This window comes from Peromyscus californicus, unplaced genomic scaffold (assembly GCF_007827085.1).
Source record: "Peromyscus californicus insignis strain IS unplaced genomic scaffold, ASM782708v3 Scaffold_5__1_contigs__length_169319896, whole genome shotgun sequence".
Lineage (NCBI taxonomy): Eukaryota > Metazoa > Chordata > Mammalia > Rodentia > Cricetidae > Peromyscus > Peromyscus californicus.
Window position 1 is genome coordinate 76,439,706 of NW_026294573.1, and position 25,094 is coordinate 76,464,799.

General features: G+C 37.9%; 1 protein-coding gene across 5 annotated transcripts in view; it reads right to left on the reverse strand.

The window, feature by feature from the left end:
• The window catches only part of Kdm4c (lysine demethylase 4C), a 206,503-nt gene that overhangs the window by 17,137 nt on the left and 164,272 nt on the right, over nt 1–25,094 (reverse strand). For 4 of the 5 annotated variants that reach the window (XM_052718457.1, XM_052718458.1, XM_052718459.1 and 1 more), the window contains 2 exons: nt 16,707–16,892; nt 6,927–7,097 (listed from right to left, as the gene is read on the reverse strand). In XM_052718457.1, coding sequence (XP_052574417.1) covers nt 6,927–7,097; nt 16,707–16,892 — 357 coding nt within the window. Of the gene's footprint in view, nt 1–6,926; nt 7,098–8,891; nt 9,044–16,706; nt 16,893–25,094 lie in introns of those variants that run through there. The other variant, XR_008213975.1, reaches the window with a different exon arrangement.

Below are 25,094 nucleotides of genomic sequence, written 5' to 3' on the forward strand. Positions count from 1 at the left end.
ACATCATATGTTTCTTTTTATTGTTAATAAAAATTCTGCCTTAAAAAGGAATGGTCACTTTATTGACAGTATTAAAGGCCTGAATTTTCATTGTTCTAGCTGGAAATAGAAGGAAAAATAAAAACCTTTCATGTTAAAGTCAGATTAAAGCAAGTTTTGACTACTAAGCAAGCTCTATAAAAGATACTAGGAGGAATACTTTAACTGAAAGGAAGGGTAAATACGCACAAGAAGTCACAGGAAACAAACAAATAGCAGGGCAGATAATCAAAAAAACACATCACCAAAAAAAAAAAAAAAGACAGAAACTTAACACACTTTTTTTCAATAATAACTGAATATTAACTATCTCAATTCTTCAACAAAACACATAGACTAACAGACTGAATTAGAAAACAGCATCCATATTTTTGCTGCCTCCAGAAACACAGTTCACCATTAATAACTGTATAGCACTTTAGGGTAAAAGCATGGAAAAAGTTATTCCAAACAAATGGAACTAAGAAACAACCAGGCATAGCTATTCTAATATCCAACAAAACAGACTTCAAACAAAAACTAGTCAGAATGGGGTTGGGGATTTAGCTCAGTGGTAGAGCGCTTGCCTAGCAAGCACAAGGCCCTGGGTTCAGTCCTCAGCTCTAAGGGAAAAAAGAAAAGAAAAGAAAAAAGAAAAGAAAAGAAAAGAAAAGAAAAAAGAAAAGAAAAGAAAAAAGAAAAAAACTAGTCAGAAGACACAAGCAGGAACAGTTCATTCTCAGTAAAGAAAAAAAAAAAAAAAAAAACAACAAAAAACCCCACCAATAGGATATTACAATTCTGAACATATATAAACCAAAATAAGAGGCTACCAAATTTCATAAAGGAAATATTATTATTTTTTTTATCACTAGAATTCATTTTATTGAATTTTTTTCTTTTTAAATTTTATTTTGCAATACAATTCAGTTCTACATATCAGCCACGGATTCCCTTGTTCTTCCCCATCCCGCCCCCCTCCCCTTCCCCCCAGACCACCCCCCATTCCCACCTCCTCCAGGGCAAAGCCTCCCCCGAGGACTGAGATCAACCTGGTAGACTCAGTCCAGGTAGGTCCAGTACCCTCCTCCCAGGCCAAGCCAAGCGACCCTGCATAGGTCCTAGGTTTCAAACAGCCAACTTATGCAATGAGCACAGGACCTGGTCCCACTGCCTGGATGCCTCCCAAACAGATCAAGCCAATCAACTGTCTCACCCATTCAGAGGAAATATTATTAGATCTAAAACCACAGACTGACCCCAACACAGCGACTGTGGGTCACTTCAAAACCTAATTCTCACCAACAGAAAAAAACTAAACAAACTCTAGAGTTAAATGACATCATAAATCAAATGGACCCAAGAGATACCTAAAGAACACTCCACACAAACACTACATAATACACATTCTCAACAGCTCATGGAACATTCTCCAAAATCAACTACATGTTAGAAAACAAAGCAAGTCTGAAGAAATATAGGAAAGCTAAAATCACATCCAGTGTTCTAGTGGTCCACAATGGGATGAAGCTGGTATCAACAGCAATAGAAATTACAGAAAGTACACAAACCTATAGAAGCTAAACAACACACTATTGAATGACAATTAGGTCACAGGAAAAAAAAAAGGAAATTTTAAAAACATGTAATTGAATGAAGATCAATACTGAAGTCTACAGGACAAACGAAGGGGGGCTAACAGGAGAGTTTATAGAAGTGTATACATAAAAAATACAATAAAATTAGAGACCTCAAATTCTCAAATTCACAATTTAATGATGCAACAGAAGCCTGGGAAAAATCAGAACAAACAACATAACAAAAAAATTATGTTTGCCCCCAAAATCAGGGCTAAAATTAATGACATAGAAGTAAAAAAAAAAAAAAAAAGCAAAGAATCAATGAAACTAAGAGTTGGTTCCTTGCAAAAATTACCAAGCTAGGCTTGGTGGTACACTCCTTTAATCTCAGCACATATACATATAATCAGCAAAGATATACGTATTTCTATGAATTTGGAGCCAGTCTGGTGTACATGTTTGAGTTTCAGGCCAGTCAAGACTAAAAGGTAATCTGCTATCTACAAACGAACCAAGAAATAATAATACAATAAAAGAAAAAGTTTAAGAGGTATGTAACCAAACTAACCAATAGAAGACAATCGGAAACTAGGCCTGGAGATGAAATGGGAATATTACAACAGACACTGAGGAAACTCAGACTCCTAAGGATATGCTTTAAAAGGAAAAAAAAATCTATAGTCTACCAAATTGTAAGGCCTAAAAGAAATGGACGAATTTCTAGATACACATGGCTAACAAACTAAATTGAGATAAAATGAACAACTTAAATAGACCCATAACTTCCAATGAGACGGAAATAGTAATTAAAAAATCTCCCAGCTAAAAGAAAAAGAAAAAGCCCGGGACCAGAAGGATTTAGTGTCGAATTCTACCAGAGTTTTAAAGAAGATCTAATACCAATACTTCTCAAAATAGAAAAGGAACATTTCAAAATTATTTTATGAAGCCAGTTTTAATCTGATAACAAAACCAGACAAAGAGCCAAGAAAAAATACTATAGGATGATATCTCTGATGAACATGGATACAAAAATTCTTCACAATACTTGCAACCAAATTCAATAACACATCAAGATGATCATCCACCATGACCAAGTTGGCAGGCAAGAATGTTCAGAAGCTATAAGCCTCAAATGTTGCTTGGGAATAAGTTCTTCAAACAAAACACCTTGATATAATTATCTAAAGGGAAGATAAAGACAACACATCTGATAAAAGCATTCACAGTATTATTCAGCTATTAAAAACAATGACATCAGGAAATGTGAAGGTAAATGGATGGAACTAGAAAAAAAAAATCATCCAAGGCAACCTAGACCCAGAAAGATAAACATGGTATGTACTCACTCATAAGTGGATATTAGCTGTAAAGTAAGGGATAACCTTGCTATAATCCATAGCCCCAGAGAGGCTAGGTAACAAGGAAAGTCCAAAAGTGAACACATGGATTTTCCCAGGAAAGGGAAATAGAAGAGATTTTCTGGGTAGATGGGGGAGGTAGTGATGGGAACATGAAGGATCAGGTTGGGGAGTGGATGCAGGGGGGAGAGTAATGAAAGAGATGGTCTTGATGGGGGATGGCATTAGGGGTCAGGTAGAAGCCTGATGCAAGGAGACTCCTAAGAGTCTATAGGGATGAACCTAGCTGAGACTCCTAGCAATGATAGATGGATGGCCAGAATTGGCCATCTCCTGTGATCAGATTGGTGACTACCCCAACTGTCATTGGGGAGCCTTTATCCAGTGACTGGTAGAAACAGATGCAGAGATCCACAGCCAAGAACTGGGCCAAGCTTAGGGAATCCTGTTGAAGACAGGGAGGAAGGATTGTATGAGCTGGGGGGTGGGGGTGGAGGGTGAGGATAGGTGGGTGGGGTGTCAAGGTCATCACAAAGGAACCCACAGAAACAACTAAACCTGGGCTCATAGGAGCTCACAGACCCTGGACTGACAAGCTAGGGAGCCTGTATGGCACCGGCCTAGGCCCTCTACATATGTGTGACAGTTGTGTAGCTTGATCTACTTGTGAGACTCCTAGCAGTGGGAGCAGGGCCTGTTCCAGACACTTTGGCTGGCTTTTGAGAACCTGTTCCTCATGCTAGGTTGCCTCGCCCAGCCTAAATGCAGGGAGAGATTCATGTTCCTACCTCAACTTGATATGCCATGCTTTGATGACACCCATGGGAGGCCTGCCCCTTTCTGAACAAAGGAGGAGTGGACTGGAGGAGGGGTAGAAGGGAGGTGAAGGAGGGAATGGGAGGAGAGGAGGGACCTGAAACTGCAGTCAGGATGTAAAATAAATGAAAAAAAAAATCTAATCAATGAAAAAAAAAAAAAAGAAAGAAAAGTAGAACCATAAAGATTTAGTTAGAAAACTACACTTGGTGGCAGGGCCAAGAAGTGAATCTGGTGGGATGTAAAAGTCCCACAGGGCAACTACCGGAGAAGGAAGCCAGGAACTGCAGAGCCACAATGAATGGCCGAAACAGCAGTAGATTCAGGTGCAGCCGCTGTGCTGGAGATAACAAAACATTTTTGTTTCCACTCATGTCACTCTTTTAAAAAATATTTTGAATTCCATTATATTTACCTAATTTGTATGTATGAGTGTGTACACATGTGTGTCAGCTTATTGGTGGCAGGGGAGCCAAGTGCATGGCATGGTGTGAATTTGGAAGTCAGAAGACAACTTGCAGGAGCTGGTTTCCTCCTTCCATCTCACAGGTCTAGGGGGCTTGAACTTAGTTCATCAGGCTTGGCAGCAAGTACCTTTACTGTCTGGGACATATTCCCCAGCCCAGTTAACAATACAGGGATGTAAGCATAACAAAGCTGACTGAATCAATGTTTCTTCACCTCCAGAAAGATCCAAATTCTGGACATATTCATGAGCAATCTCATAAGGTTATATTTAATTTATAATCATACAAAATGTGTGAAAATAATAACTATTAAAGCTAAGAAGCTTCTTTCCAAGTACAAATTGAAGCAACATTTCCACAGAGAATCAGGAGAAGCAGAAATGATACATGCGAGATTACGACTTGGGCCCCAAAATGAAATGCCCAGGAGAAGGAATAACAGAAGCACTATCAGGTTGACTAGCTTCTTCTCTGGGAACTGATCTCTGCATAAAGCCTCCTCTTTCTGTGAATTCCAAAACATGCTCAGTCATTAAACTATACATATGCACCAGCTTTTCTGAATGAGCCTGAGAGGTACAGTGGGGGCTAAGTCTAGGCCACGACTGAGTCAATGCCAAAAGCCCTTTCCCTGTGTGATTTTTGTTACTCCAATGTGAAATAAGTAATAAGTTAAACACATTACTGTCAGTGGCCATGTTGTAAGAGCTGCAGTCAGCAATGGGGTTTATGGATAGCAAAGCTATGATGGGTATACCCTGGAGTGGGGGCAGTTTGTCTCCAGAAAGCCCCTTGCTTCTGCTGGGCTTTCTCCTGCTTGCTGCTATCATGTTCCTACTGTATTTGCCATGGTGTGATTACTATGTGAAAGAATCCCACTGTATATCGTGATTGTTTCATGGGAAAACCCCACTCCTCACTGGGCAATTTACTTGCAGTTCATAATCAAGATGATTTTTATAAGAGCAATGATGCTTAGTTGGATCAAAGATTTAATTAAACTTTCTGAGTCAGCCTAAAAGATACAGGTGCTTAAGACAGTTAGTGAAGATAATTAGGTAAATGGGTTAGGCTACTCTGCCAATTGCTCCAATGAGAGATACATATATAAGACAGAAATAAGATTAGAAGTCATCCCCCTCTTTGCTAGATGTGAGATTTGCTGAGGATGGAATATAAACAAGTTTCATGACTTATAGACCCATGAACTCTGCCTGTGGGAAAACAGGCTGATGATCAAAGAAAGCAATTATGTCCCTACACTCAAGGTTAGGTCTGAATTCCTTGGTCATGTAGTTTACAGAATTAATCACAGGTTTCAGTATGCACTTTGAAAAAACAAAGTTGTGAAAGGAAATTAAATGACCTGTGTGTAAAGAAAGAAAAATAGATGGTTAGCTAGACCACTTGTTTAAGGTTTTGTATAGTAGAAATAGGATAGAAATCTGCTACACTGAAACAGCAAACAGCTGCCTGCCAGTACAAAAGGAACTGGTTGAAATATATGTGGCTTGCTTAAAAATTTGTTAATCAGTAATAAAAGAATCATTGCTTTGGGGTTAAGATGTTATAGTGGGGAAATTAATACAAAAAAAAATGTGTAACTACTTGTGAGTTTCTAAGGAAAACATGCAATGTGATCATAATGTGATTTCCTCTTGTGTAAAGATTAATTTGTTTTTGGAATACATGTAACTTGTGGTTATAATGTACTATTTTCTTGTGTAGAAACTGTTGTCTGAGGTGGCATAAAAGGAATAAGAAAAAAATAGAAAAAAGAAGAAAGAAAAATAAAAGGAAGAAGAATTAAGCTTTGCCCCCTCAGATAAGTCTCCTGTGTGTGTTTAATATACACCGACTCCACATCTCTTCAGTTTCTTTGACATGCTGAAGCTGGACCCCGGCACATTACTGAGTCAGGACACGGTGGTTCACATTGGAATCCCAGTATTTGGAGTTTTTTTTTTGTTTTTGTTTTTTCGAAACAGGGTTTCTCCATGTAGTTTTGCTGCCTGTCCTGGATCTCGCTCTGTAGACCAGGTTGGCCTTGAACTCACAGAGATCCGCCTGCCCCTGCCTCCCAGTGCTCAGATTAAAGGCGTGTGCCACCACTGCCCGACGGAATCCCAGTATTTGTAAGGGTGAGTGAGGCAGGAGGATCATTCCCAGTTAGCTAACAGCCTGGGCCACATAGTAACTTCTAGGCCAGCCTGAGCTATATAAAAAGGCCGTATCTCCCAACCTCACCATCAAAGTCAGAAAAGGATTTAGAGATGATTAGGCCCAGGAAGGCTGTTGTCTGGTCAGTGGGACTGATACCCTGTGTAAGCTCCATAGAAAATGGCCACCTTGCCCTGTGACATGTAAGAGTTCAGAAAGAAGGTACTCATCAGACCAAATATCAGAAATTGGACTGCCTTGCCTTCTCACAACTCAAACAAATAAATTCCTCTTCTTTACAAATTACCTACCAAGTCTTTGATATTTTTCTGTAGTAGTACACAAGAACAGTACAGAGTGTATCTTATGTTCCTTGGCTACATAAAATTTCTCAAAAGAATTAGAAAAAAAATCTGTTCATCTGTATACTACAAAGGATAACTAACATCAAAATTATCAATGGTAATAGACAATTAGTTACAAACATTTCTGAGGGATCAGGCACTCAGAAAAAATCCACTTACCACAATATCCTCAGGAAATGTGTCTCTGCTGAAGGAGCCATCATCAAACATGACCTCATAGAAGGTTTGAGATGTCACATCTATCACTCTACAGCTGTAGTACCGAGTGTTCCGATGCTTTGTGATGACTGTCTGACCCACAGAGATGGCTTTCTCACAAGTTTTGGACTTCTGTAAGACAGAGAAAAAAGAAATTTGATAGAAATGAAAAAAGAACAGAAAATAAAAAGTATTTATTTGGGAAACAACCTTGCACCTCAATCCTCTAAGGTTTTCTTAAGCTACTTTAAATCCATGTATATCATGGTGTTTATCATCTGAATACTTTAATGTTTATTTTCTAAGAATGGAATATTCCTTTATATAATCACAGCTCCAGACAGTAATCAACTTCAAGAGGTGCAACACTAACATGACACTTTAATCTGACACCTGGACTTTTAACTAGGTCAAACTGACCTTATAATGAATGACCTTGGTAGTTTCCTATCCCCTTCTCTGAAACTCTGAAGAAGTGAATCCACTCTCCAATTCAGTTCTGTTTATCTGCCACATTGTTTTAGGCTCATTTAATCTCATTTCTATAGGTCTTCTTTGTTTTTTTGTTTTTGTTTTTATGGTAGTGATACTTTAGAAACATAAATTTCTCTTGCTTTTTAATAGATGTTCTATGTGATATTTCCCGATGATTATACAGTCTCGCCCAGAATCCTATATTCTTTCTTATATTTCATTTTGTTTTTGTTTTTTCAAAACAGGGTTTCTCCATGTAGTTTTGCTGCCTGTCCTGGATCTCGCTCTGTAGACCAGGCTGGCCTCGAACTCACAGAGATCCGCCTGGCTCTGCCTCCCAAGTGCTGGGATTAAAGGAATGCGCCACCACCGCCTGGTGTATAATATTTCATCTAAAGACACATAACTTTTGCAAGTGTCTCAATGTTACTTTAGATCCTAAACCAAGGTGTGACCCAATTTCTCTACCTACTTACATACTTTGAGTGTAAACCAGGCTGCGGCTTAGCTTGCTTTGATCAAAAGACTATCTTAGTTAGAAGTGATGATATATTAATTCAAAGCACTATGTTCAAGAAGCCTTGGGCACTATTGTTTTTTTCTGTCCCCTGGAGTATAACAGCTCTGCTCTGCTAGGGGAATGTCCCCCAGCGAAAGTGTTCTGCTCTGCTCCAGCTAAGGTGAAACTCGTTACAACTGAGCTCCACTCTGGTAAAAATGTCACACCGCACAACAAACCTCACTTGAGATTACTGGGAAGAAAAATCCAGGAGGGTGGCTGCCTCTGTGGTCAGAAGCAGCAGCAAACTGAACAGGGTACAGAGTTTATTTAGGGTTTCGGGGGGGGGGGGGGGGCGGGGGGCGGGTGTCGGTGGGCTTAGATTGGTGGGTTTTTGTGGCTTGATTCTGGGTCAGACTCAGGGATTAGTGGGATTTTGTGCTCAGGGATCCTGACACATGAACAAACACAAGTTTGGATTCCAGAAAATGAGTGACTACATCGATAATAATTAGGAGCCTAGGCACCAACAGAACTCAGTAACTGACACAGGTCCATAAGGCAGCCCAGCATGAAATAGAAGAACCATGCAGTTAATATTGTTTAAACAGATGACCTATAGGGATTTTAACTATTTACTACTATAATTACTTCTCTGTAGTTTCCACTGATTATGTAAACACAAAATAGAATAGTCCTTAAAAATTTCTCAAATCTTTAAACAACCAATTCATGTATAATTAACCAATATGTTTTAAAACAGCAGACACAAAATTACTTAGCGAGGAAAGATCATACTCAACATTTTCTCTTTTGCTCCATAAATCTAATATAGGAGGGATGTGAAAGGGTGAACACTTTATAAAGTAGAATGATATACTCTATATAAAGTAGAAGATAATCTATATGCATCTCTTTGTTTAGGGCACATGTGACAGAACACAGAAAAATACCTTATGTTGTTTTAATAGTCATCTTTGATTCCCAATACAGTTTTTCGTTTTTTCTTTTTCAGTAAAATATATATTTTATTCTCAGGTTTGTGGCTGCACAAAAAACAGCCTCACCAAGGTTTTGGTAGTCATGACTTCACCTGCTCTTCACTCTACAGGGCAATACCAACAGCAAGATCCAGTTGTTAAATATATACAATGAAGACACCTTATAAATGGTTATGTTTTAGTCTTCATAAAGGCTCATACTTACATATTAAAATAGGCTATGTAATTCACCCTCAAATATTATTCTTTCTAATCAAGGTTTGTACAAAGGTCAGAATAGTTAACACTAAAAAAAAAAAAAAAAAAAAAACCAAAGTTCTGGAGGGAGGAAGAAGTAGTTACAACAAGGGACAATTTCAGAATGGACACTTTCTTATCATTTGGCAAAATAATTTGGGTTTACTTCCTGAAGAAGGGCCAATTGAAAACTGATGAATTATTGGTAGAATTAATATGGTTTGAATGTGAAATATGTCCCCACAGGCTCCTGTGTGTAAACATGTGGTCCTTAGCTGGTTGGCAGCACAATATTGGGAGATTATTTAAACTTTAGGAGGTAGGCCTTCTGGTGGAAATGGATCGCAGGGCTCAGAAGGGGAAGTGGACATGAACTCTCACCCCTAACCAAGAAGCTAGCTCCAACTGACAACCATTTAAAACAACAAAAACCAACCAATCAACAAGCCTCCTCCTCTTTTATTCTCCACTGGAGTCTCACTCAGTATATATACTACACTTAAGGGCAGGCTTCATTACCAGCAATAGATGAACAACACAAAATGAACTCACTGTATTTGGTAGATTTTCTTTTTGTCTCATGTTGCTTTGATTGGAAAAATTTGATCTAACTGGTCTTTTGCTTGTATATTATGGCTTCTTATGGGTTTTGTTCTTGTGTGTCTGTGTGTATATAGGTTTCTTATGCTTTTTTTGTTTCTGTTTTTAATTCTGTATGTGTATACACACTTGTATGTGTTTTGTTTTCTAAAGAGAGAGAAAAAAGGTATGGAGTTAGATAAATAGGGAAGTTGGGAAGATCTGGGAGAGGATGAGGGAAGGAAAACTGTGATCAGAATATATTGTATGAAAAAACCTTATTTTCAATAAAAAGAATACTTGCTACATAAGCTTTCTGTGATGAGTACACATGAACTATGTCTGAACAATATTATGTAATTATGTAATAAATGCATAATATTATGTAATATATTATTATAAAAATAATAATTATTATTTCTTTTACAATCCTTACCTATGTTGACATCCTATCAAGATAGGATCAAAAAATAATTGTTCTATAAAGATACACCGCCCTGTAACAGAGCATAAACTCGGTAAATTTTCTTGGATTTCAGGAGAAATGGCTAAAGGAATAGTAAAAGGAAAATCAACTGAAATTTTCCTACTTTTCATTGTAACAATTTAGTGCAGAATATCTGTAGCATATATTAATTAATGGTAACAAATCTGAAAAATTGTTCAAGTCCATTTTTAATCAAGTAAACTATGCACCTGTCAGTCTTCCAGGTGTTAACTTGTACAGAATAAGAAAAATCAAGTGAGGAAAACCATAGAATGGGAGAGAATCTTTGCTAGGTGTACATCTGAGAGAGGATTAATATCCAGAATAAATAAGGACTGAAAAAAAAAAGCAAAATCCACAAATGACTCAACTAAAAAATGTGCTATGGGTCTGAACAGAGTTCTTAAAAGAAGAAATAAAAATGGTTCAGAAATATTTCAAGAAATATATATATATCATCCTTAGCAGACATGCAAATTAAAACAACTTTGTGAATTCATTAACAACTTACAACCAAGGCTGGAGAGAATGTGAGAAATGGGGAATTCTCATTCACCGTTAGTGGAAATGCAAACTGGTGAATCCACTCTGTAAATCAATGTGAACAATGCTCAAAAAGCTCAAAATAAATCTACTATATGACCCAGAAATACTGCTCCTTGGCTCAAAGGAGTTGCCATCGTAAAGTACAGACACTTACTTAGCCTTATTAATGCTGATCTAGTCAAAATCGTTAGGAAATCATAACAACCTATATGTCCTTCAACTGATGAATAGATAAGGAAAATGTGGGATATATAGATAACAAAATATTTTTTAGCTATAAAAAAGCTGAAATATTGAAATTTTCAAGTAAATGGATGAACCTAAAATATTGAGTATAGTAACCCATATCCAGAAACACAAATATTTTCTCTTTCATTAGTGGTTCCTCACTCCAAATACTCAGATGTGAGTATATAACCTGGAATGACTACAGAAATCCTGAAAGTAAAAGGTAGTGTGTGTGTGTGTGTGTGTGTGGGGGGGGGGGGGGGGGGCGACGACTTGAGAGGAAAATAGCAGAATACAGATGATATAAAGGGGAAAGAAGGAGGGCTTTGATGAGGAGTGAGGAGGGAGAAGCGTCAAATAACACTAAGGATGTTTAAAAACAAGACTTAAGTAATCATACTAAACCCAAATTATATAATACATGTAAATAATATAAATATGAATAATCATCTCAAATAAAGTTACCCCACTTGGGCTGATATTTCCCTCACAGGAGTCACAGAGTATCTAACAAAAACTAATACCAGGCATGAGACTACAACTTCATTTGGAGTTGTCCAATAGGATCACTGGTCAGGGTAGTACAAGTGATTGTCTAAGCAATATAGCCTATCACTGTTGGCCTTGATTACATCTTAAAGCTGAAGACAAAGTAAACTTTGGACACAGGACTTGGAAGATTTGAGCTGGATCTGACCTGAAAACCTCCTTCCTGCAATCAATGTTTTATAGTATCAGAAGGTGCTATGCAAACTTCAAGAGAGAGAATCAAGCAATAGACCTACCCAGCTGTGATGCCTGTGAACCACCACTATGACTAGCAATGGCAAGATAGCCCTAAAGGTACAATAGTGGCATTCATATATTTGTGATAAGAAACAGTTCTCCAATTTAACTTATAAACTGTTCACAGAAAGGAAATCATGCCTGTTTCTGGAAACCTGGCCAATGACCTGGGGCTAGTGAGGTCATGGATTATAGAGGAAAAGCTGCTATCCCCACATTAGTAAACCAATATAATTCCTAACTGCATTCGAAACTTTATACCCACAGATAAATGTAGCTCTTCCTCTTCATTAAATAAACTTCTATTAGCAACAAATGGAGACCATTATAAGTAGTCAAAATGCAGACATCAACTGATCATGGAATGCGAAGCTCCAATTAGTATACTTAATATATAACTCCTGCACCTCATTGAAGATTAGGGAAGAGGGGAATGGGAATATTGTAATAGCCTGAGGACCAAGAAATCTGCTATGAGATTGTATCTCCTAGATGTGACAGTTCCATGATACTGGAACTATGTGGCTGCCTAAATAAGACCTTAAGGAAGTTCAACATCAACAGATATGCTAATGTGGAAGAGGGAAAATCTCTCAGGCACCCACCCATAGACAAAGAATTACAGGTATCAATGACCTCTGAGAAAGGGAGAATTAATCTTTCCCAGCAACGAGACCCTAATTGGTTATTAAATACCAAGTGGTCAGTCCTGAAATCATACACACACAGGTAATACTAAATGGGCTCAGCATATTGTGTACACACACACATACACACACACTCACACACACTAATGAAGAAATAGATGGTATTAAATTTGAGAGGGAGGGATTAGAGAGGTAGATAGGAATAGTTTGCAAGAGGAAAGGAAAGGAAGGGAAGTGATACAATTATATTTTAATTAAAATTAAAATAACATTTAAAAATCATTAAAATTTTATTACTTGGACATATTCAATTTTTTATTAGCAATTGCAAACTTTGGACCTACTGGGTAATTTTAGAAGATTTTGTAAAAGAGCATTGCATAATCAGGATCATATGTGAATATTTATTTTGCTTATCTATGACAACAGATATGAACCTTAAAAAAGACTTGCTTTGCTCATCAGGTTTTTTGTGGTGCTTAAATAGTGAATATGTGGCCTAAGACAGTTCTTTGTCTCATGTAGCCCAGAATAGCCAAAGGCTGGACACCACTGTTCTTGAATATGTGAGAGGAAATAGAAATAGAAGATCTGGTGCTTTGAATGAGAATAACCACTATAGGCTCATGTTTGAATGCTTGGTCCCCAGTTAGTAAAACTGTTTTGCAAGGATTAGGGTGCTTGTTGGAGAAGGTGTGTCACTGAGGGTGGGCTTTGAGGTTTCCAAAGCCAACACCATGCCCAGTCTCTATCTCTGTTTCTCTGCCCCCCTCTCTCTCCCTCTGCCTTTTGCCTATGGATCAGATGTAAGCTCTCAGTTACTGCTCTAACACCATGCCTGCTTGCATGCTGCCATGATTTCACCATGATAACCATGGGCTAACACTCTTTTATAAGTCCCCTTGGTTATGGTATCTCTTCACAGCAATAGAACACTAAGACAGAAGTTGGTACCAGAGACTGGGTTATTGCCATGGCAGGCCTGAACATGCTGTTTGTCAGAGAAAAATATGCCTCTGAAACTATAAGCAAGCCCCCAATTAAATGCTTTCTTTTATAAGTTCCCTTCATCAGGGTGTCTCTTCACAGCAATAGAATAGTAACTAAGACATACACCAAACTCAATAGCTTATGATACTAAACACACAGAATTTGTTTTAAGATTATTCTTTTAAATATATAAAACAAATACTGGGGGAAACTGATAAATAAAAGCAGAAACCTCCTATGAATGAAAATGGAGATCCCATTGACATAGTAGTAGGTTTATATTTTATTTCCCCTAAATTGTACAGTTTTTGTTATAGAAAACAACCAGTTCAGGAGCCAGGCCTAATTTTATTTTATGGTTTTCATGGCTATGATTTAGCCCATTAATCTCAGAGTCAAGGCATGGATGAGAACATAGACAAATTACAGTTTCTGCTTTAAGATGCGTGTCCTTTACCATTCATAATCATCATCATCATCATCATCATCTGATCATTAAAAAGTTGGTTGAATATGAACACTGTTGTATTCGAAAAGGAAAAATTACGTACTTCAGGAGAGGCAATTGCTGTGGGATATTTCATTGCACTGTGAAACTCCAAGATTATCTATGTTAATGAAATTAACCTTGGATCGGGGTGGAGGCAGCGACTAATTGACAAGTATTAGCCATAGAGAGGACAGCTGACCCAGGAAGAAGGACAGAGAGACATAGAGGAAGGAGTAAGGGAGGGGCTTTTTGGGTTTGGGACCAGTGGAAAGATGCTCTCTTGCTGGGTCTCTGGCCAAAAAGAAAGGTTAGCTGGTTGCTTCTTGGTATCTCTGTTCTAGCAGGTTTTCATCCTGATACCTAACTCCTAAATCTTTATTGGTAAAAAGAACAACTTAGATAAAAACAACAGGCCACAACAGGCCATTATAATGTTTTTAACAGAAGTTACCAACAGATTCCATAGTTACTTTCCTACTGCTGTGACAATGCATCACAATCAAGGCAAATTATAAAAGAAAGCATTTAATTTGGGGGCTCACGGTTCCAGAGGGTTAGAGTCTATGATCACCATGGCGAGGATTATGGCAACAGGCAAGCAGAAGGTGCTGGAGTGATAGGGTGCTGGAGTGATAGCTGAAAGCTCATGTTTGATCCACCAGAATGAGGTAGGGATGGCATGGGCTTTTTGAAACTTCAACCTCAAAGCCCACACCCAGTGGCACACCTTCAAAAAGCCACCAACTACAGATCAGGCATTCAAGTATATGAGCCTCTGGGGGTTATTCTCATTCAAACCACCACAATCATTCTAGTTAGCTTCCAAATTTTGAAGTCTAATTGAATAACGGATAAGTAAAAGATACCAAAACTATCTTTCAAAAACCTGTAGTTACCCATAGAGGGCCAGAGGCAATTATAAACCTTACAATGTTTTTATTTTGCTTCAAAAGGAAATAGCCATATATACTATTAAGCTATTATATTCTCCTTATCAAATATACCACACATAAGTGGATCTGTGGGACAGTAGTTTCCACATCACCTCAAAAGTCTTATGTTTTCTTTTTCATCATCTTGTGAAAAATGGTTAGCAACTTAGGCTTGACTAAGTGACACACTACAGTCAGGAAGAGGCAGATTCCCCGTTGCAGTTTAATCCAATATCAATAGAATCACCTGTAACCATAAACACTATAGTATAAAAACTTCAGATACACACTGCTAGCTTTATTTAAGTGTGGAGTTAAGGATTCAAAAATTACTACAGAATATAGGTTGAAGAGTCACCTGCCATTTTATGACTACATCTGCTTGTACATGGAACTGAACCTCTTTGAACTTAGTTTTATTATTAAGACAGGAAAAATAATATTCATATTATTCATAAAGGATTGTAGTAACAGCAATAGTAAAAGTAAAAGGAATTTTAGTATGCAATTTTCACTTTTTCAGAGTTATCAGTTTTTACTGGCAGATTCTAAGCATGAACACTAATCACTGTGGCTCTAGAGGTCAGAACCTTATGATGACCCAAAACATATACAGGATAATTTAATGAGGTAATATTATTGGCTGTAAATGGCAAAGAGCCACAGCAATGTAATATATTATTACTAATCCTTTAGTTTGTTAATGTTTGCTACTGAAAATGATCTTTTTGGCTAATGGACATCAACTAAAGATGTCCATACTAAGGAAAAGTCATTGATGCAGCCTATGCAACCTGTAACCTGAAACTATGGAAAAACTTTAAAATAGACAGTTTGTAACGTTTGTACATTTGGACATTCTCACACATCTAGATTCCCAAACTACGAATGTCAAATATCTCTCAAGACACTAGTGGAAATTGATGTGATCATTACAAAAAGCTGGAAGGTTGTTGTATGAGAAAGATGAGAATCGGCTCATAAAAAGTTAATAAAATGTGCATAAGATGAAGATATATTATTTACAGGTATGGAGTTGTCAAATAACAGAAGACAGTCTATTTTTTAAAAAAAAAGAGTAGAGGAGAAAAATAGTATTAGAGACAGGACAACCATGTTAGGATGCAAATTGCTATACTGTCATAATCTTTTTAAGTTTTTAAGTCAAGGGAACGATTTCATTAACCAGGGAGAGGATAACTAAACTATAGTTAAATTCATGTTATCTAGGCACAAATTCTGCTTACTCAGAGGAAGTTCAGTCTTAAATAAAACAAACAAATGTGTTGGTGGTGCAAATTGCTGGCTATACCTTTCTTTTCTATAAGATTGACCTTCCAGGGCCTCCGTGTTGGTCTTCACTTATCCCATCTTAGGTAGTAAGGATCAAAAAAAAAGTACCTGGCCCTCTTCCCATTCCCTTTACAACATTGCCGCTATTTGTTTCTTCCAGAAAAGATTAAATAAATGTGTAGTTTCATAGAGAATGCATTACACATTTTAGGTAGTACTTTTCACACCACTCTACTTCAATTGAACCTCTGACACATGAACTGCACAATCTATATACAACTTTTCACATACCCTGTACACAGATTCAAAACTAGAAAGGATAGAAAGAGCTTGACTCATTCATTTGTTCAGTCACTCAACTTACATATTGTGTTTAGTGCACACTAGAAACTGAAGGGTTCTGTGCAATTAAGTGTAAATAACAGCTCTCAGTTTCTAGTCTCAAGTATATTACAGTCTGGACATGTCAACACTGACAAGGTGTTCTAGACCTATGAAGGGTCCAGGAAGGAATTCAGATAAAGTGTCAGCAATTGGGAGAGCAGGTCTTACCACATTTGAGTTGACTCTATGTCTGAAGCACGTGATGTTTACCACATAAGGCCAGTCATCAGGCTCCATGAGTACCCCAGCCGCATGGGCACATGTGACATGGAATGAAGCTGGGCATCGACCATAGGAACACTGGATGCAGGCTCCAGAAACCTTCTTAACCCGGTGTCTGCAGAAGATGCATTTCTGAAGGGTTAAAACAGAGAATAACAGCCATTCATCAGAGAATAATAGTTATTAGACGAACAACACATTACATCAAGTTCTGACTCCAGGGGCCTTATCAGCAAGAACATCTGTGGCAAAACAATCTTTTCACTTTAAAAGTACTACACTTCCACAGTCATATTCCACCAGACATATTCTGAATTACTTTTCACATGCTTCTCCTCATACAGACCTGTGAACAAAGCCCTGGGTAATCTTGTATGCCTGCAAGGGAGTTTCTGTTTGGCCTGGACATAACAGGCTTTGTGTACACCTAAGTTAGAACCCAGGTGCAGATATTCTTACATTAGATGAGAATACTGACAATATCCAAACATCATATATATGGGAGAAATTTTCCATTTACAAGGAAATGGAAAGCACTAAATGGTTCAGTGTGGAAACTAGAAATCAAGTATTTAATAATCTAAATCTGAATGCTTGCTTCTTGACGGAGACAAAAATGTCTCCCAAAGTGGGAAAAGTTAAAACTATCCCGAAATAGTAAGCTTTTATTGAACATTTACAGCTGAGAATGGCTGGGGAAGAATGAAAACAAACAAATAATGATAACTACCATAATCTAAAAACTAAGTTTCACAGACAGGCCTTAAACATTATCAGAACATTTGTTATGAGAGAGAGAGAAAAAAAAATCAAATAGCTGCACTAAATATTAGACTTATGTATGGTTACTTGAGAGTTAGAAGGAAAAAATGGTTGTGGATCAGCATAGGGCCAAGAACAGAATGATCCCAAAGCTCAATCTTCAATTTCCAAATACAAAAAGATTTACAACTTCGTTAAATGTTGGTGCAATGGCTCTCTTTTTATAGGTCTGCTTTTCTTTGTGGGATAAAATAGGTTCTTAAAGTCTTAAAGTCATGTGGGCACTTACCACAGTCATGTAAGAATCAATGTGTACTGAACTTCTAAATCCTTTTTTGTCCTCACCTCTGATTACTGACAATCTTAAAGACTGTTCCTTAATCTTGCTCTGCTCTCTTGCTACCTATCTATAGTAACTGTCACAGCCTCTACTCATGCTGTCTTGCCCACAACAGAAATGGTGTTCTGACTGGTCTTTTATTTCATTCCATTTTAGTTCAGCTTCCCAGCGCTGCCAGGATCACCTTTATACAATATAAATACTATGTTGCACTCCTCAATGGCATCTGGTTATCTTTAAGTTCTTTCAGGAAAGGGGTGGGGGTGGGGGCAACATGACATGGAAGAATGAAGTTTGCAAAAGTCCCTCCGTCATCCATGAGAGCAGCCTTATTTTTCACTGGTCTCCACAAGATTCCAGGCATGAAGTATAACCTGGTTTCCCCTTATACTCAGGTTCAATGTACAATCACATATTTTATACTAGAGACTGAAGATGTGGCCTGTTTAAAAACATATACATTCATACAGACATGAAGAGAGAAAGGAAGAAGAGGAAAGCAAAAGAAAAGAGGAACAGGGATAAGGAGATGGGGAGAGAAAGTATACTATAGAACAAAAACAAAGTCTATACAATCTCAAAGTATTACTTTAAACCTTATCATGGTATTTTTAAAAATCATTGGACTCTGTTTTGAAACAGCATGAAAGGGAAAGAAACTGTTAGAAAGCCATGGAAATTCTGATCAGAACATTGGCTTCAGGAACCTGATATTAGGAAGGGGTTAAGGTTTGGGTGTCTTTTCCTTACTCACTGCTCTTTGGTGACAGAGGTCAACAGAGGATTTATAGCTTCCTTTAAACAGAGCTATCAGCTCAAGAGTGGGAATTCAACCCGTGTCTTCAGGCAAGCTAACAATCATGTTTGTTTGTTTGAAACAGCATCATACTAAGTTGCCCAGGCTGGCTTTGAACTTGTTCTGTATCCCAGGGAGGCCTTGAAATTGTGACTCTCCTGCTTCAGTCTCAATCCCAGTGGTTTGGATTACAGAACTCTGCCACCAGGTATGGCTCCATAAAGTCTTAAATGGCAGTACAATGCTCCTTCCACAGGAACAAAGGGAACTTAAGGATAATAAGACTACAGGCATTTAAGAGAGAGGAAACTTCAGAAAGACGAGCCCATTATTGAAGATCATTGTTTAAGGTATCAGTGATGCTTGGGAAGGGATGAAAAGGCAGTATCTGTGCAACAACTAATAAAAGAAACTCAAGAAGTCAAATGACGCATCTGAGAGAAGCTCCCCTATGGATGCTTTAAAATAAGGTCACCAAAGTTCTGACTTCCAGAAACTAATTCAAGTGAGAAAAGCTGACACTGATGACAAGGGATTGTCCTCTTAAGTTACTCCTTATTTTTTTTCCAGGGAGGAAACATGAGACTGTTCTGTGTTTGTTGAATTAAACAAAATCCTTCCAATAGATTTTAGTTAAGCTTCACGTTCTGCTTCATGTATGTTTTGATGATATACATCATCAAAAAGACATTGGAGCTATAAATCAGAGCAACCTGGGGATCTTCTCTAAACAGATTGCTGACCTCTCTAAGATTCTGTATATCTGCATTCATATTTTATGACACATTCTCAGTGATACTGACTCTGATGCTCCACATAATCAGGTTTAGGAACTTCAGGTTAGAAAGCTAGAAAATATAATCAACTATTTTGAGGGACTTTTAATACAAAAAAATTCAGGAAGTAGATGTCTTTTCATTTGTTGTACAATGTGAAGGACTGAGACTCCTCAGAAGAATGATTTATAGAGCATTGTACTTTCTTGGGGAACTGGATTTCCATATTTATTTTCATGGCACAGGCCACTGAGAGCACTAACAGACTGAGGAGGTAAAAAGGCTTTGTGTATTATTTCTTGATGTCCAAGCATATAGTTGCATATAGTTTGGCAAAGGACACCAAGAAATGATGAGCTGTGAAGGAGTTGGAGGTTCAAAGTGTATATCTTTCTCTTTTTCTATGATTTCTGTCATTTTGCCAGTTTTTATCATTCTTATTCCTTCTATAAATACCAAGGTAATTCTAAAATAGGCAGAAATGTCTAAAAATAAAATTACTGGGTTTTTTTTTGGTGCTCCATACAACTTCTTAGACCAGGCAGTACTGTGTATCTTGATCCAGGGATGATTCTGGGGATCTGTGTGATCTTTCCTTTCTTTACGATCCATTCCCAGTCCCCACACCTAGTCCTACTTGCATATCCAGTGCCTAGTCTAGTCTGCACTTGCACTGGCCATAACCTATACAGGCTTTGGATAGGCGGCACATCCTGTATGACAGCAAATGGCCCCTGCTATCATCTCATATCATCCCTCATGAGTGCCATACAATCTTCCAGCTAAGTCAGGTCTTACACATCTTGGAACAGGGTCACCCTGGTAAGTCTGCCAGATCCTCCCACTCACAATCCCCAAATCTAGTCCATGTTCCCAATCCAGTGCAGTGGCCGAGTCTGTACTCACATAACATACAACCTATAGGCTCTAGACCAGAAGCATACCCTGTCTTCCAGCAAAGAGTCCCCCCCACATCATATCCAATCTTTGGGCCCAAGCTTCCCCACTTAACTTGTGTTGTCCCAGCACACCATGTCCAGTTTTCAGACAGAAAACTAACAAATCCACATGTCAAAATTTAGCCACAAAATAAAAAACAATGTGAAAGATCAAGACAGTATGTCTCCTTCCCAATCCACCAGTCCTACAAAAATATTTGCCATTGAGAATTACCTAGGTGAAGGGGGTGGGGAGAGAAGAAAGAAAGAGATAAATTATAAACTTCAAAGAATATTAGAAGTTTAAAGAAGACACAATGAAACCGCTCAATAAACTTTTAACCGCTCAATGAACTTTAAGAGAATAACATCTGAAAGATGCCCAGGAAAATATACACATAAGTCTGAATGAAATGACGAAGGCAATGTAGGATTTGAAAATTCAATAAAGAGAGATATATTAAAGAAAATGCAAGCTGAAGTGAAGATGGAATTGGAAAATTCCCAAGCAGAAAAACTGAGGAAAAGCCTTATGAGTAGAATAAATCAAGTAGAAGCTAGAATAATAGGACTCAGAGATAAAGTAGAGAAATTAGACAATACAAGCAATGAATATGAAAAATTCAATGAAGCACAGAAAAGGAATACAAAAGAACTGTGGAACACAATGAAATGATTAAATCTTTTAACTATAAGCATAGATGAAAACAAAGGAAACCAGGCCAATGGCACAGACCAGATCTTCAACAAGATTATAGAAGAAAATATCCCCAAACTAAATAAAGTAAGACATATACATACAGATACAAGAAGAAGAACACCAAGCAGGTAAGACCAGAAAGAAACTCCCTACTATGTATATGATCAATAAAACACTAAGTATACGGAACAAAGAAAGAATATGGAAACCTTTGAGAAAAACTATAAGTCACATATAAAAGAAAGCCTATCAGAATTAACTGCTGATTTCTCAATGGAAACTTTGAAAGCAAGAACTTGGATTGATATACTCTAAGTTCTAAATATACCACTACTGCCAACCTAGACTACTGTATTTGGCAAAACTGTCTGCCATAGTATAAGAAGAAATAACATTCCATGATGATACAAACAGCCTAAAAGAAAAAAAAAAATCATGTTCACAAAACCAACCCTAGAGAGAGTAGCAGAAGCAATACGTTGGATTGATGAGAGAAATACACATAGCCAAGATAACTTATAAGGAAAACAAACAAAGCTATAATTAATGAAATACAAAGCACAATTAACGTAACAGCAAAAAACCCACAAAACAAAAACCAAAATAACTGTAACCTCACACACCTTCCAATAATAACATTAAATATTTAAAAGTCCCAATTCTCTAGTCACAAGACAAAGCCTAGTTGAATAGACCAACTAACAAAATCCACCTATCTATTGTCTATAAGAAATTCACCTGTCTATAGGCACCACCTCAAAGATAAAATTGGGAGCAGGGAAGACAAACCAATCACATGGAAAGAGGAAGTAAGTAGGAATTACTATCCTAATCTCTAAAAAAATTAGACTCAACCAAAAATTAATCAGAAGAGATGAAGAAGGGCACTTTATTTTAATCAAAAGAACAATTAACTAAGAAAACATTACTATCCTAAACATATGCACACCAAACACTGGGGTACTAAATTTCATAAAAAGTATACAACTGGAATTAAAGCCACATATCTGTTGATATAATCATTAATAGTAGGAGATCTCAATATCACATCTGAACAAAAAATAAAGATACTGATGAGAATTAAATTATATCATATATCAAATGGACATAACAGATAACTACTGAACATTCCACCTAAGCACCAAAGAATATATATTCCCCATGGAAACTTCTATAAAAGAGGCCACATCCTAGAACACAAGAAAAATCTTAAGAAATTCAGGAAACCTGAAATAACCTCATGTATGTAACCATTCTGACCATAATGCAATCAAACTTAAAATGGACAGTAAATCAATCCCTAGTATGTACACAAACTGATGGAAATTAAGCAAGCCTTTACTGAATGATGAATGTGTCAAAAAGTAAATCAAAAAAAAAGAAATTAAAAATTCCTGCATCTAAATGAAAATGAAAACAACCAAACTTCTGGAACACATTAAAAGCAGATCCATGACGGAAATTTATAGCTCAAGTGTCTATCGAGTGCCAGGCAGTGGTGGCACACACCTTTAATCCCAGCACTTGGGAGGCAGAGGCAGGCAGATCTCTGTGAGGTCGAGGCCAGTTTGGTCTACAGAGTCAGTTCCAGGACAGCCAGGACTGTTACACAGAGAAACCTTGTCTTGAAAAACCAAAAATGAAACAACAACAACAAAAACAAACAACAAAAAACCTAAACAAACAAAAACCCCTAAATTTAAATCCAGCAGGTGGCAAGAAATAATAAAAATATGAGCAGAAATTAATGAAATAGAAACAAAACAAAACAAGGAATCAAAGAATCAAAGAGCTTGGAGCGATAAACAAGATCAATAGACCCTTTGACTAACTAGCTAAAAAGAGATAACCCAAATTATCAGAAACACAAATAAACAAGAAAACACTACAATCAACACCAAAGAAATTCAAAATGTTATAAAAGAACACTTAAAAATTCTGTACTCCATTAAATTGGAAAGCCTAAAAGAATGAATTTCTAGATTCATTCAAACCACTAAAATAAAGCAAAGAAGTCTATAACCTAGAGAGACCAGTAACAAATGACAAGATTGAAATAAAAATTAAAAAAAATCTTCTAAATGAAAAGTATCCACTTGCTCAGCTATGTTCATATCAGCATTGTTTGTAATAGCCAGAACATGGAAACAACCTAGCTGCCCTTCAACTGAAGAATGGATAAATAAAATGTGGTACATATACACAATGGAATACTACTCAGCAGAGAAAAACAATGACATCATGAGGTTTGCAGACAAATGGATGGATCTAGAAAAAAATCATCCTGAATGAGGTAACCCAGACTCAGAAAGACAAACATGGTATGTTCTCACTCATAGGAGGATACTAGATGTGGAACAAGGATGACTGGACTGCTATTCACATCACCAGGAAGGCTACCTGGAAAACAGGACCCCAAGAAAGACACGGGGATCGCCCAATGACGGAGAAATGGAAGAGATCTACATGAACAGCCTGGACATGAGTGGGGGTAATGAAGGGCGAGGATCGAGGGAAAGAGAGCTTGGGGGAGCAGGAGATCCCAGCTGGATCAACAACAGAGAGGGAGAAAAAGGAATAGGAGACCATGGTAAATGAAGACCACATGAGAATAGGAAGAAGCAAAGTGCTAGAGAGGCCCACAGAAATCCACAAAGATACCCCCACAACAGACTGCTGGCAATGGTCGAGAGACAGCCCGAACTGACCTACTCTGGTGATGGGATGGCCAAACACCCTAATTGTCGTGCTAAAAACCCCATCCAAATACTGAGGGATCTGGATGCAAAGATCCATGGCTAGGCCCTGGGTGGATCTCTGGGAGTCCAATTAGCGAGAATGAGGAGGGTTTATATGAGCGAGAATTGTTGAGACCAAGGCTGGATAAAGCACAGGGACAAATAGCCAAACGAATGGAAACCCATGAACTATGAACCAATGGCTTAGGGGTCACCAACTGGATCAGGCCCTCTGAATGGGTGAGACAGTTGATTGGCTTGATCTGTTTGGGAGGCACCCAAGCAGTGGGACCAGGTCCTGTGCTCATTGCATGAGTTGGCTGTTTGAAACCTGGGGCCTATGCAGGTTCGCTTGGCTCGGCCTGGGAGGAGGGGACTAGATCTGCCTAGACTGAGTCTACCAGGTTGATCTCAGTCCGCGGGGGAGGCTTTGCCCTGGAGGAGGTGGGAATGGGGGGTGGGCTGGGGGGAAGGTGAGGGGGGCCATAGTGGGGAGAAAGACATCCAATCTCATGGATTAGTAGGATAAATATTGGAAATATGACTACTGTACCAAAAGCTATTTAACAGATTGAAGGCAATTCCAATGAAATCCCCATCTTACTCTTTACCGAAACAGGGAGCGGGGGTGGGGGGTGAGGGGGGTAGAAGGTGGGATCCTATAATACATATTGAACACCAAAGACCCAAGGATTATCAAAGCAATCCTGAGCAAAAAGATCAATAACAGAGTGATTATCACTCCAGACTTCAAGATATATTACAAAGAAATAGTAATATAAACGGTATGGCACTGGCACAAAAAACAGACACGTTAGACAAATGGAAAAAAACAGAAGACCCAAACATGAGGGCATACAACTACAGCCATCTAATATTTGACAATGATGCCCAAAATGTATACAGGATTAAAAAAAAATAGCGTTTTAAATAAATGGTCTTGGGAAAACTAGATGCCCACAAACTAGAAAGAAATTATACCTATAACTATCATCTTGCACAGAAACAAGCTCCAAGTCTATTATAGACCTAAACATGAAACCCAAAACACTGCAGATAAAGAAAACATGGGTGGTACCCTACATGTTATAGGTGTAGGAAATGACTTTCTCAGAGGATTCAATTTGGCTAGGAATTAAGGTCAACAACTGACAACTGGGATCTCATAAAACTAAAAATCTTCTGCATAGATAAAGAAACAAACAAGCAAATCAGTGAAGAGGTAGCCCCCAGAATGGAAGAGAATCTTTGCCAGCTATATACCTGATAGATAAACATCCAGAA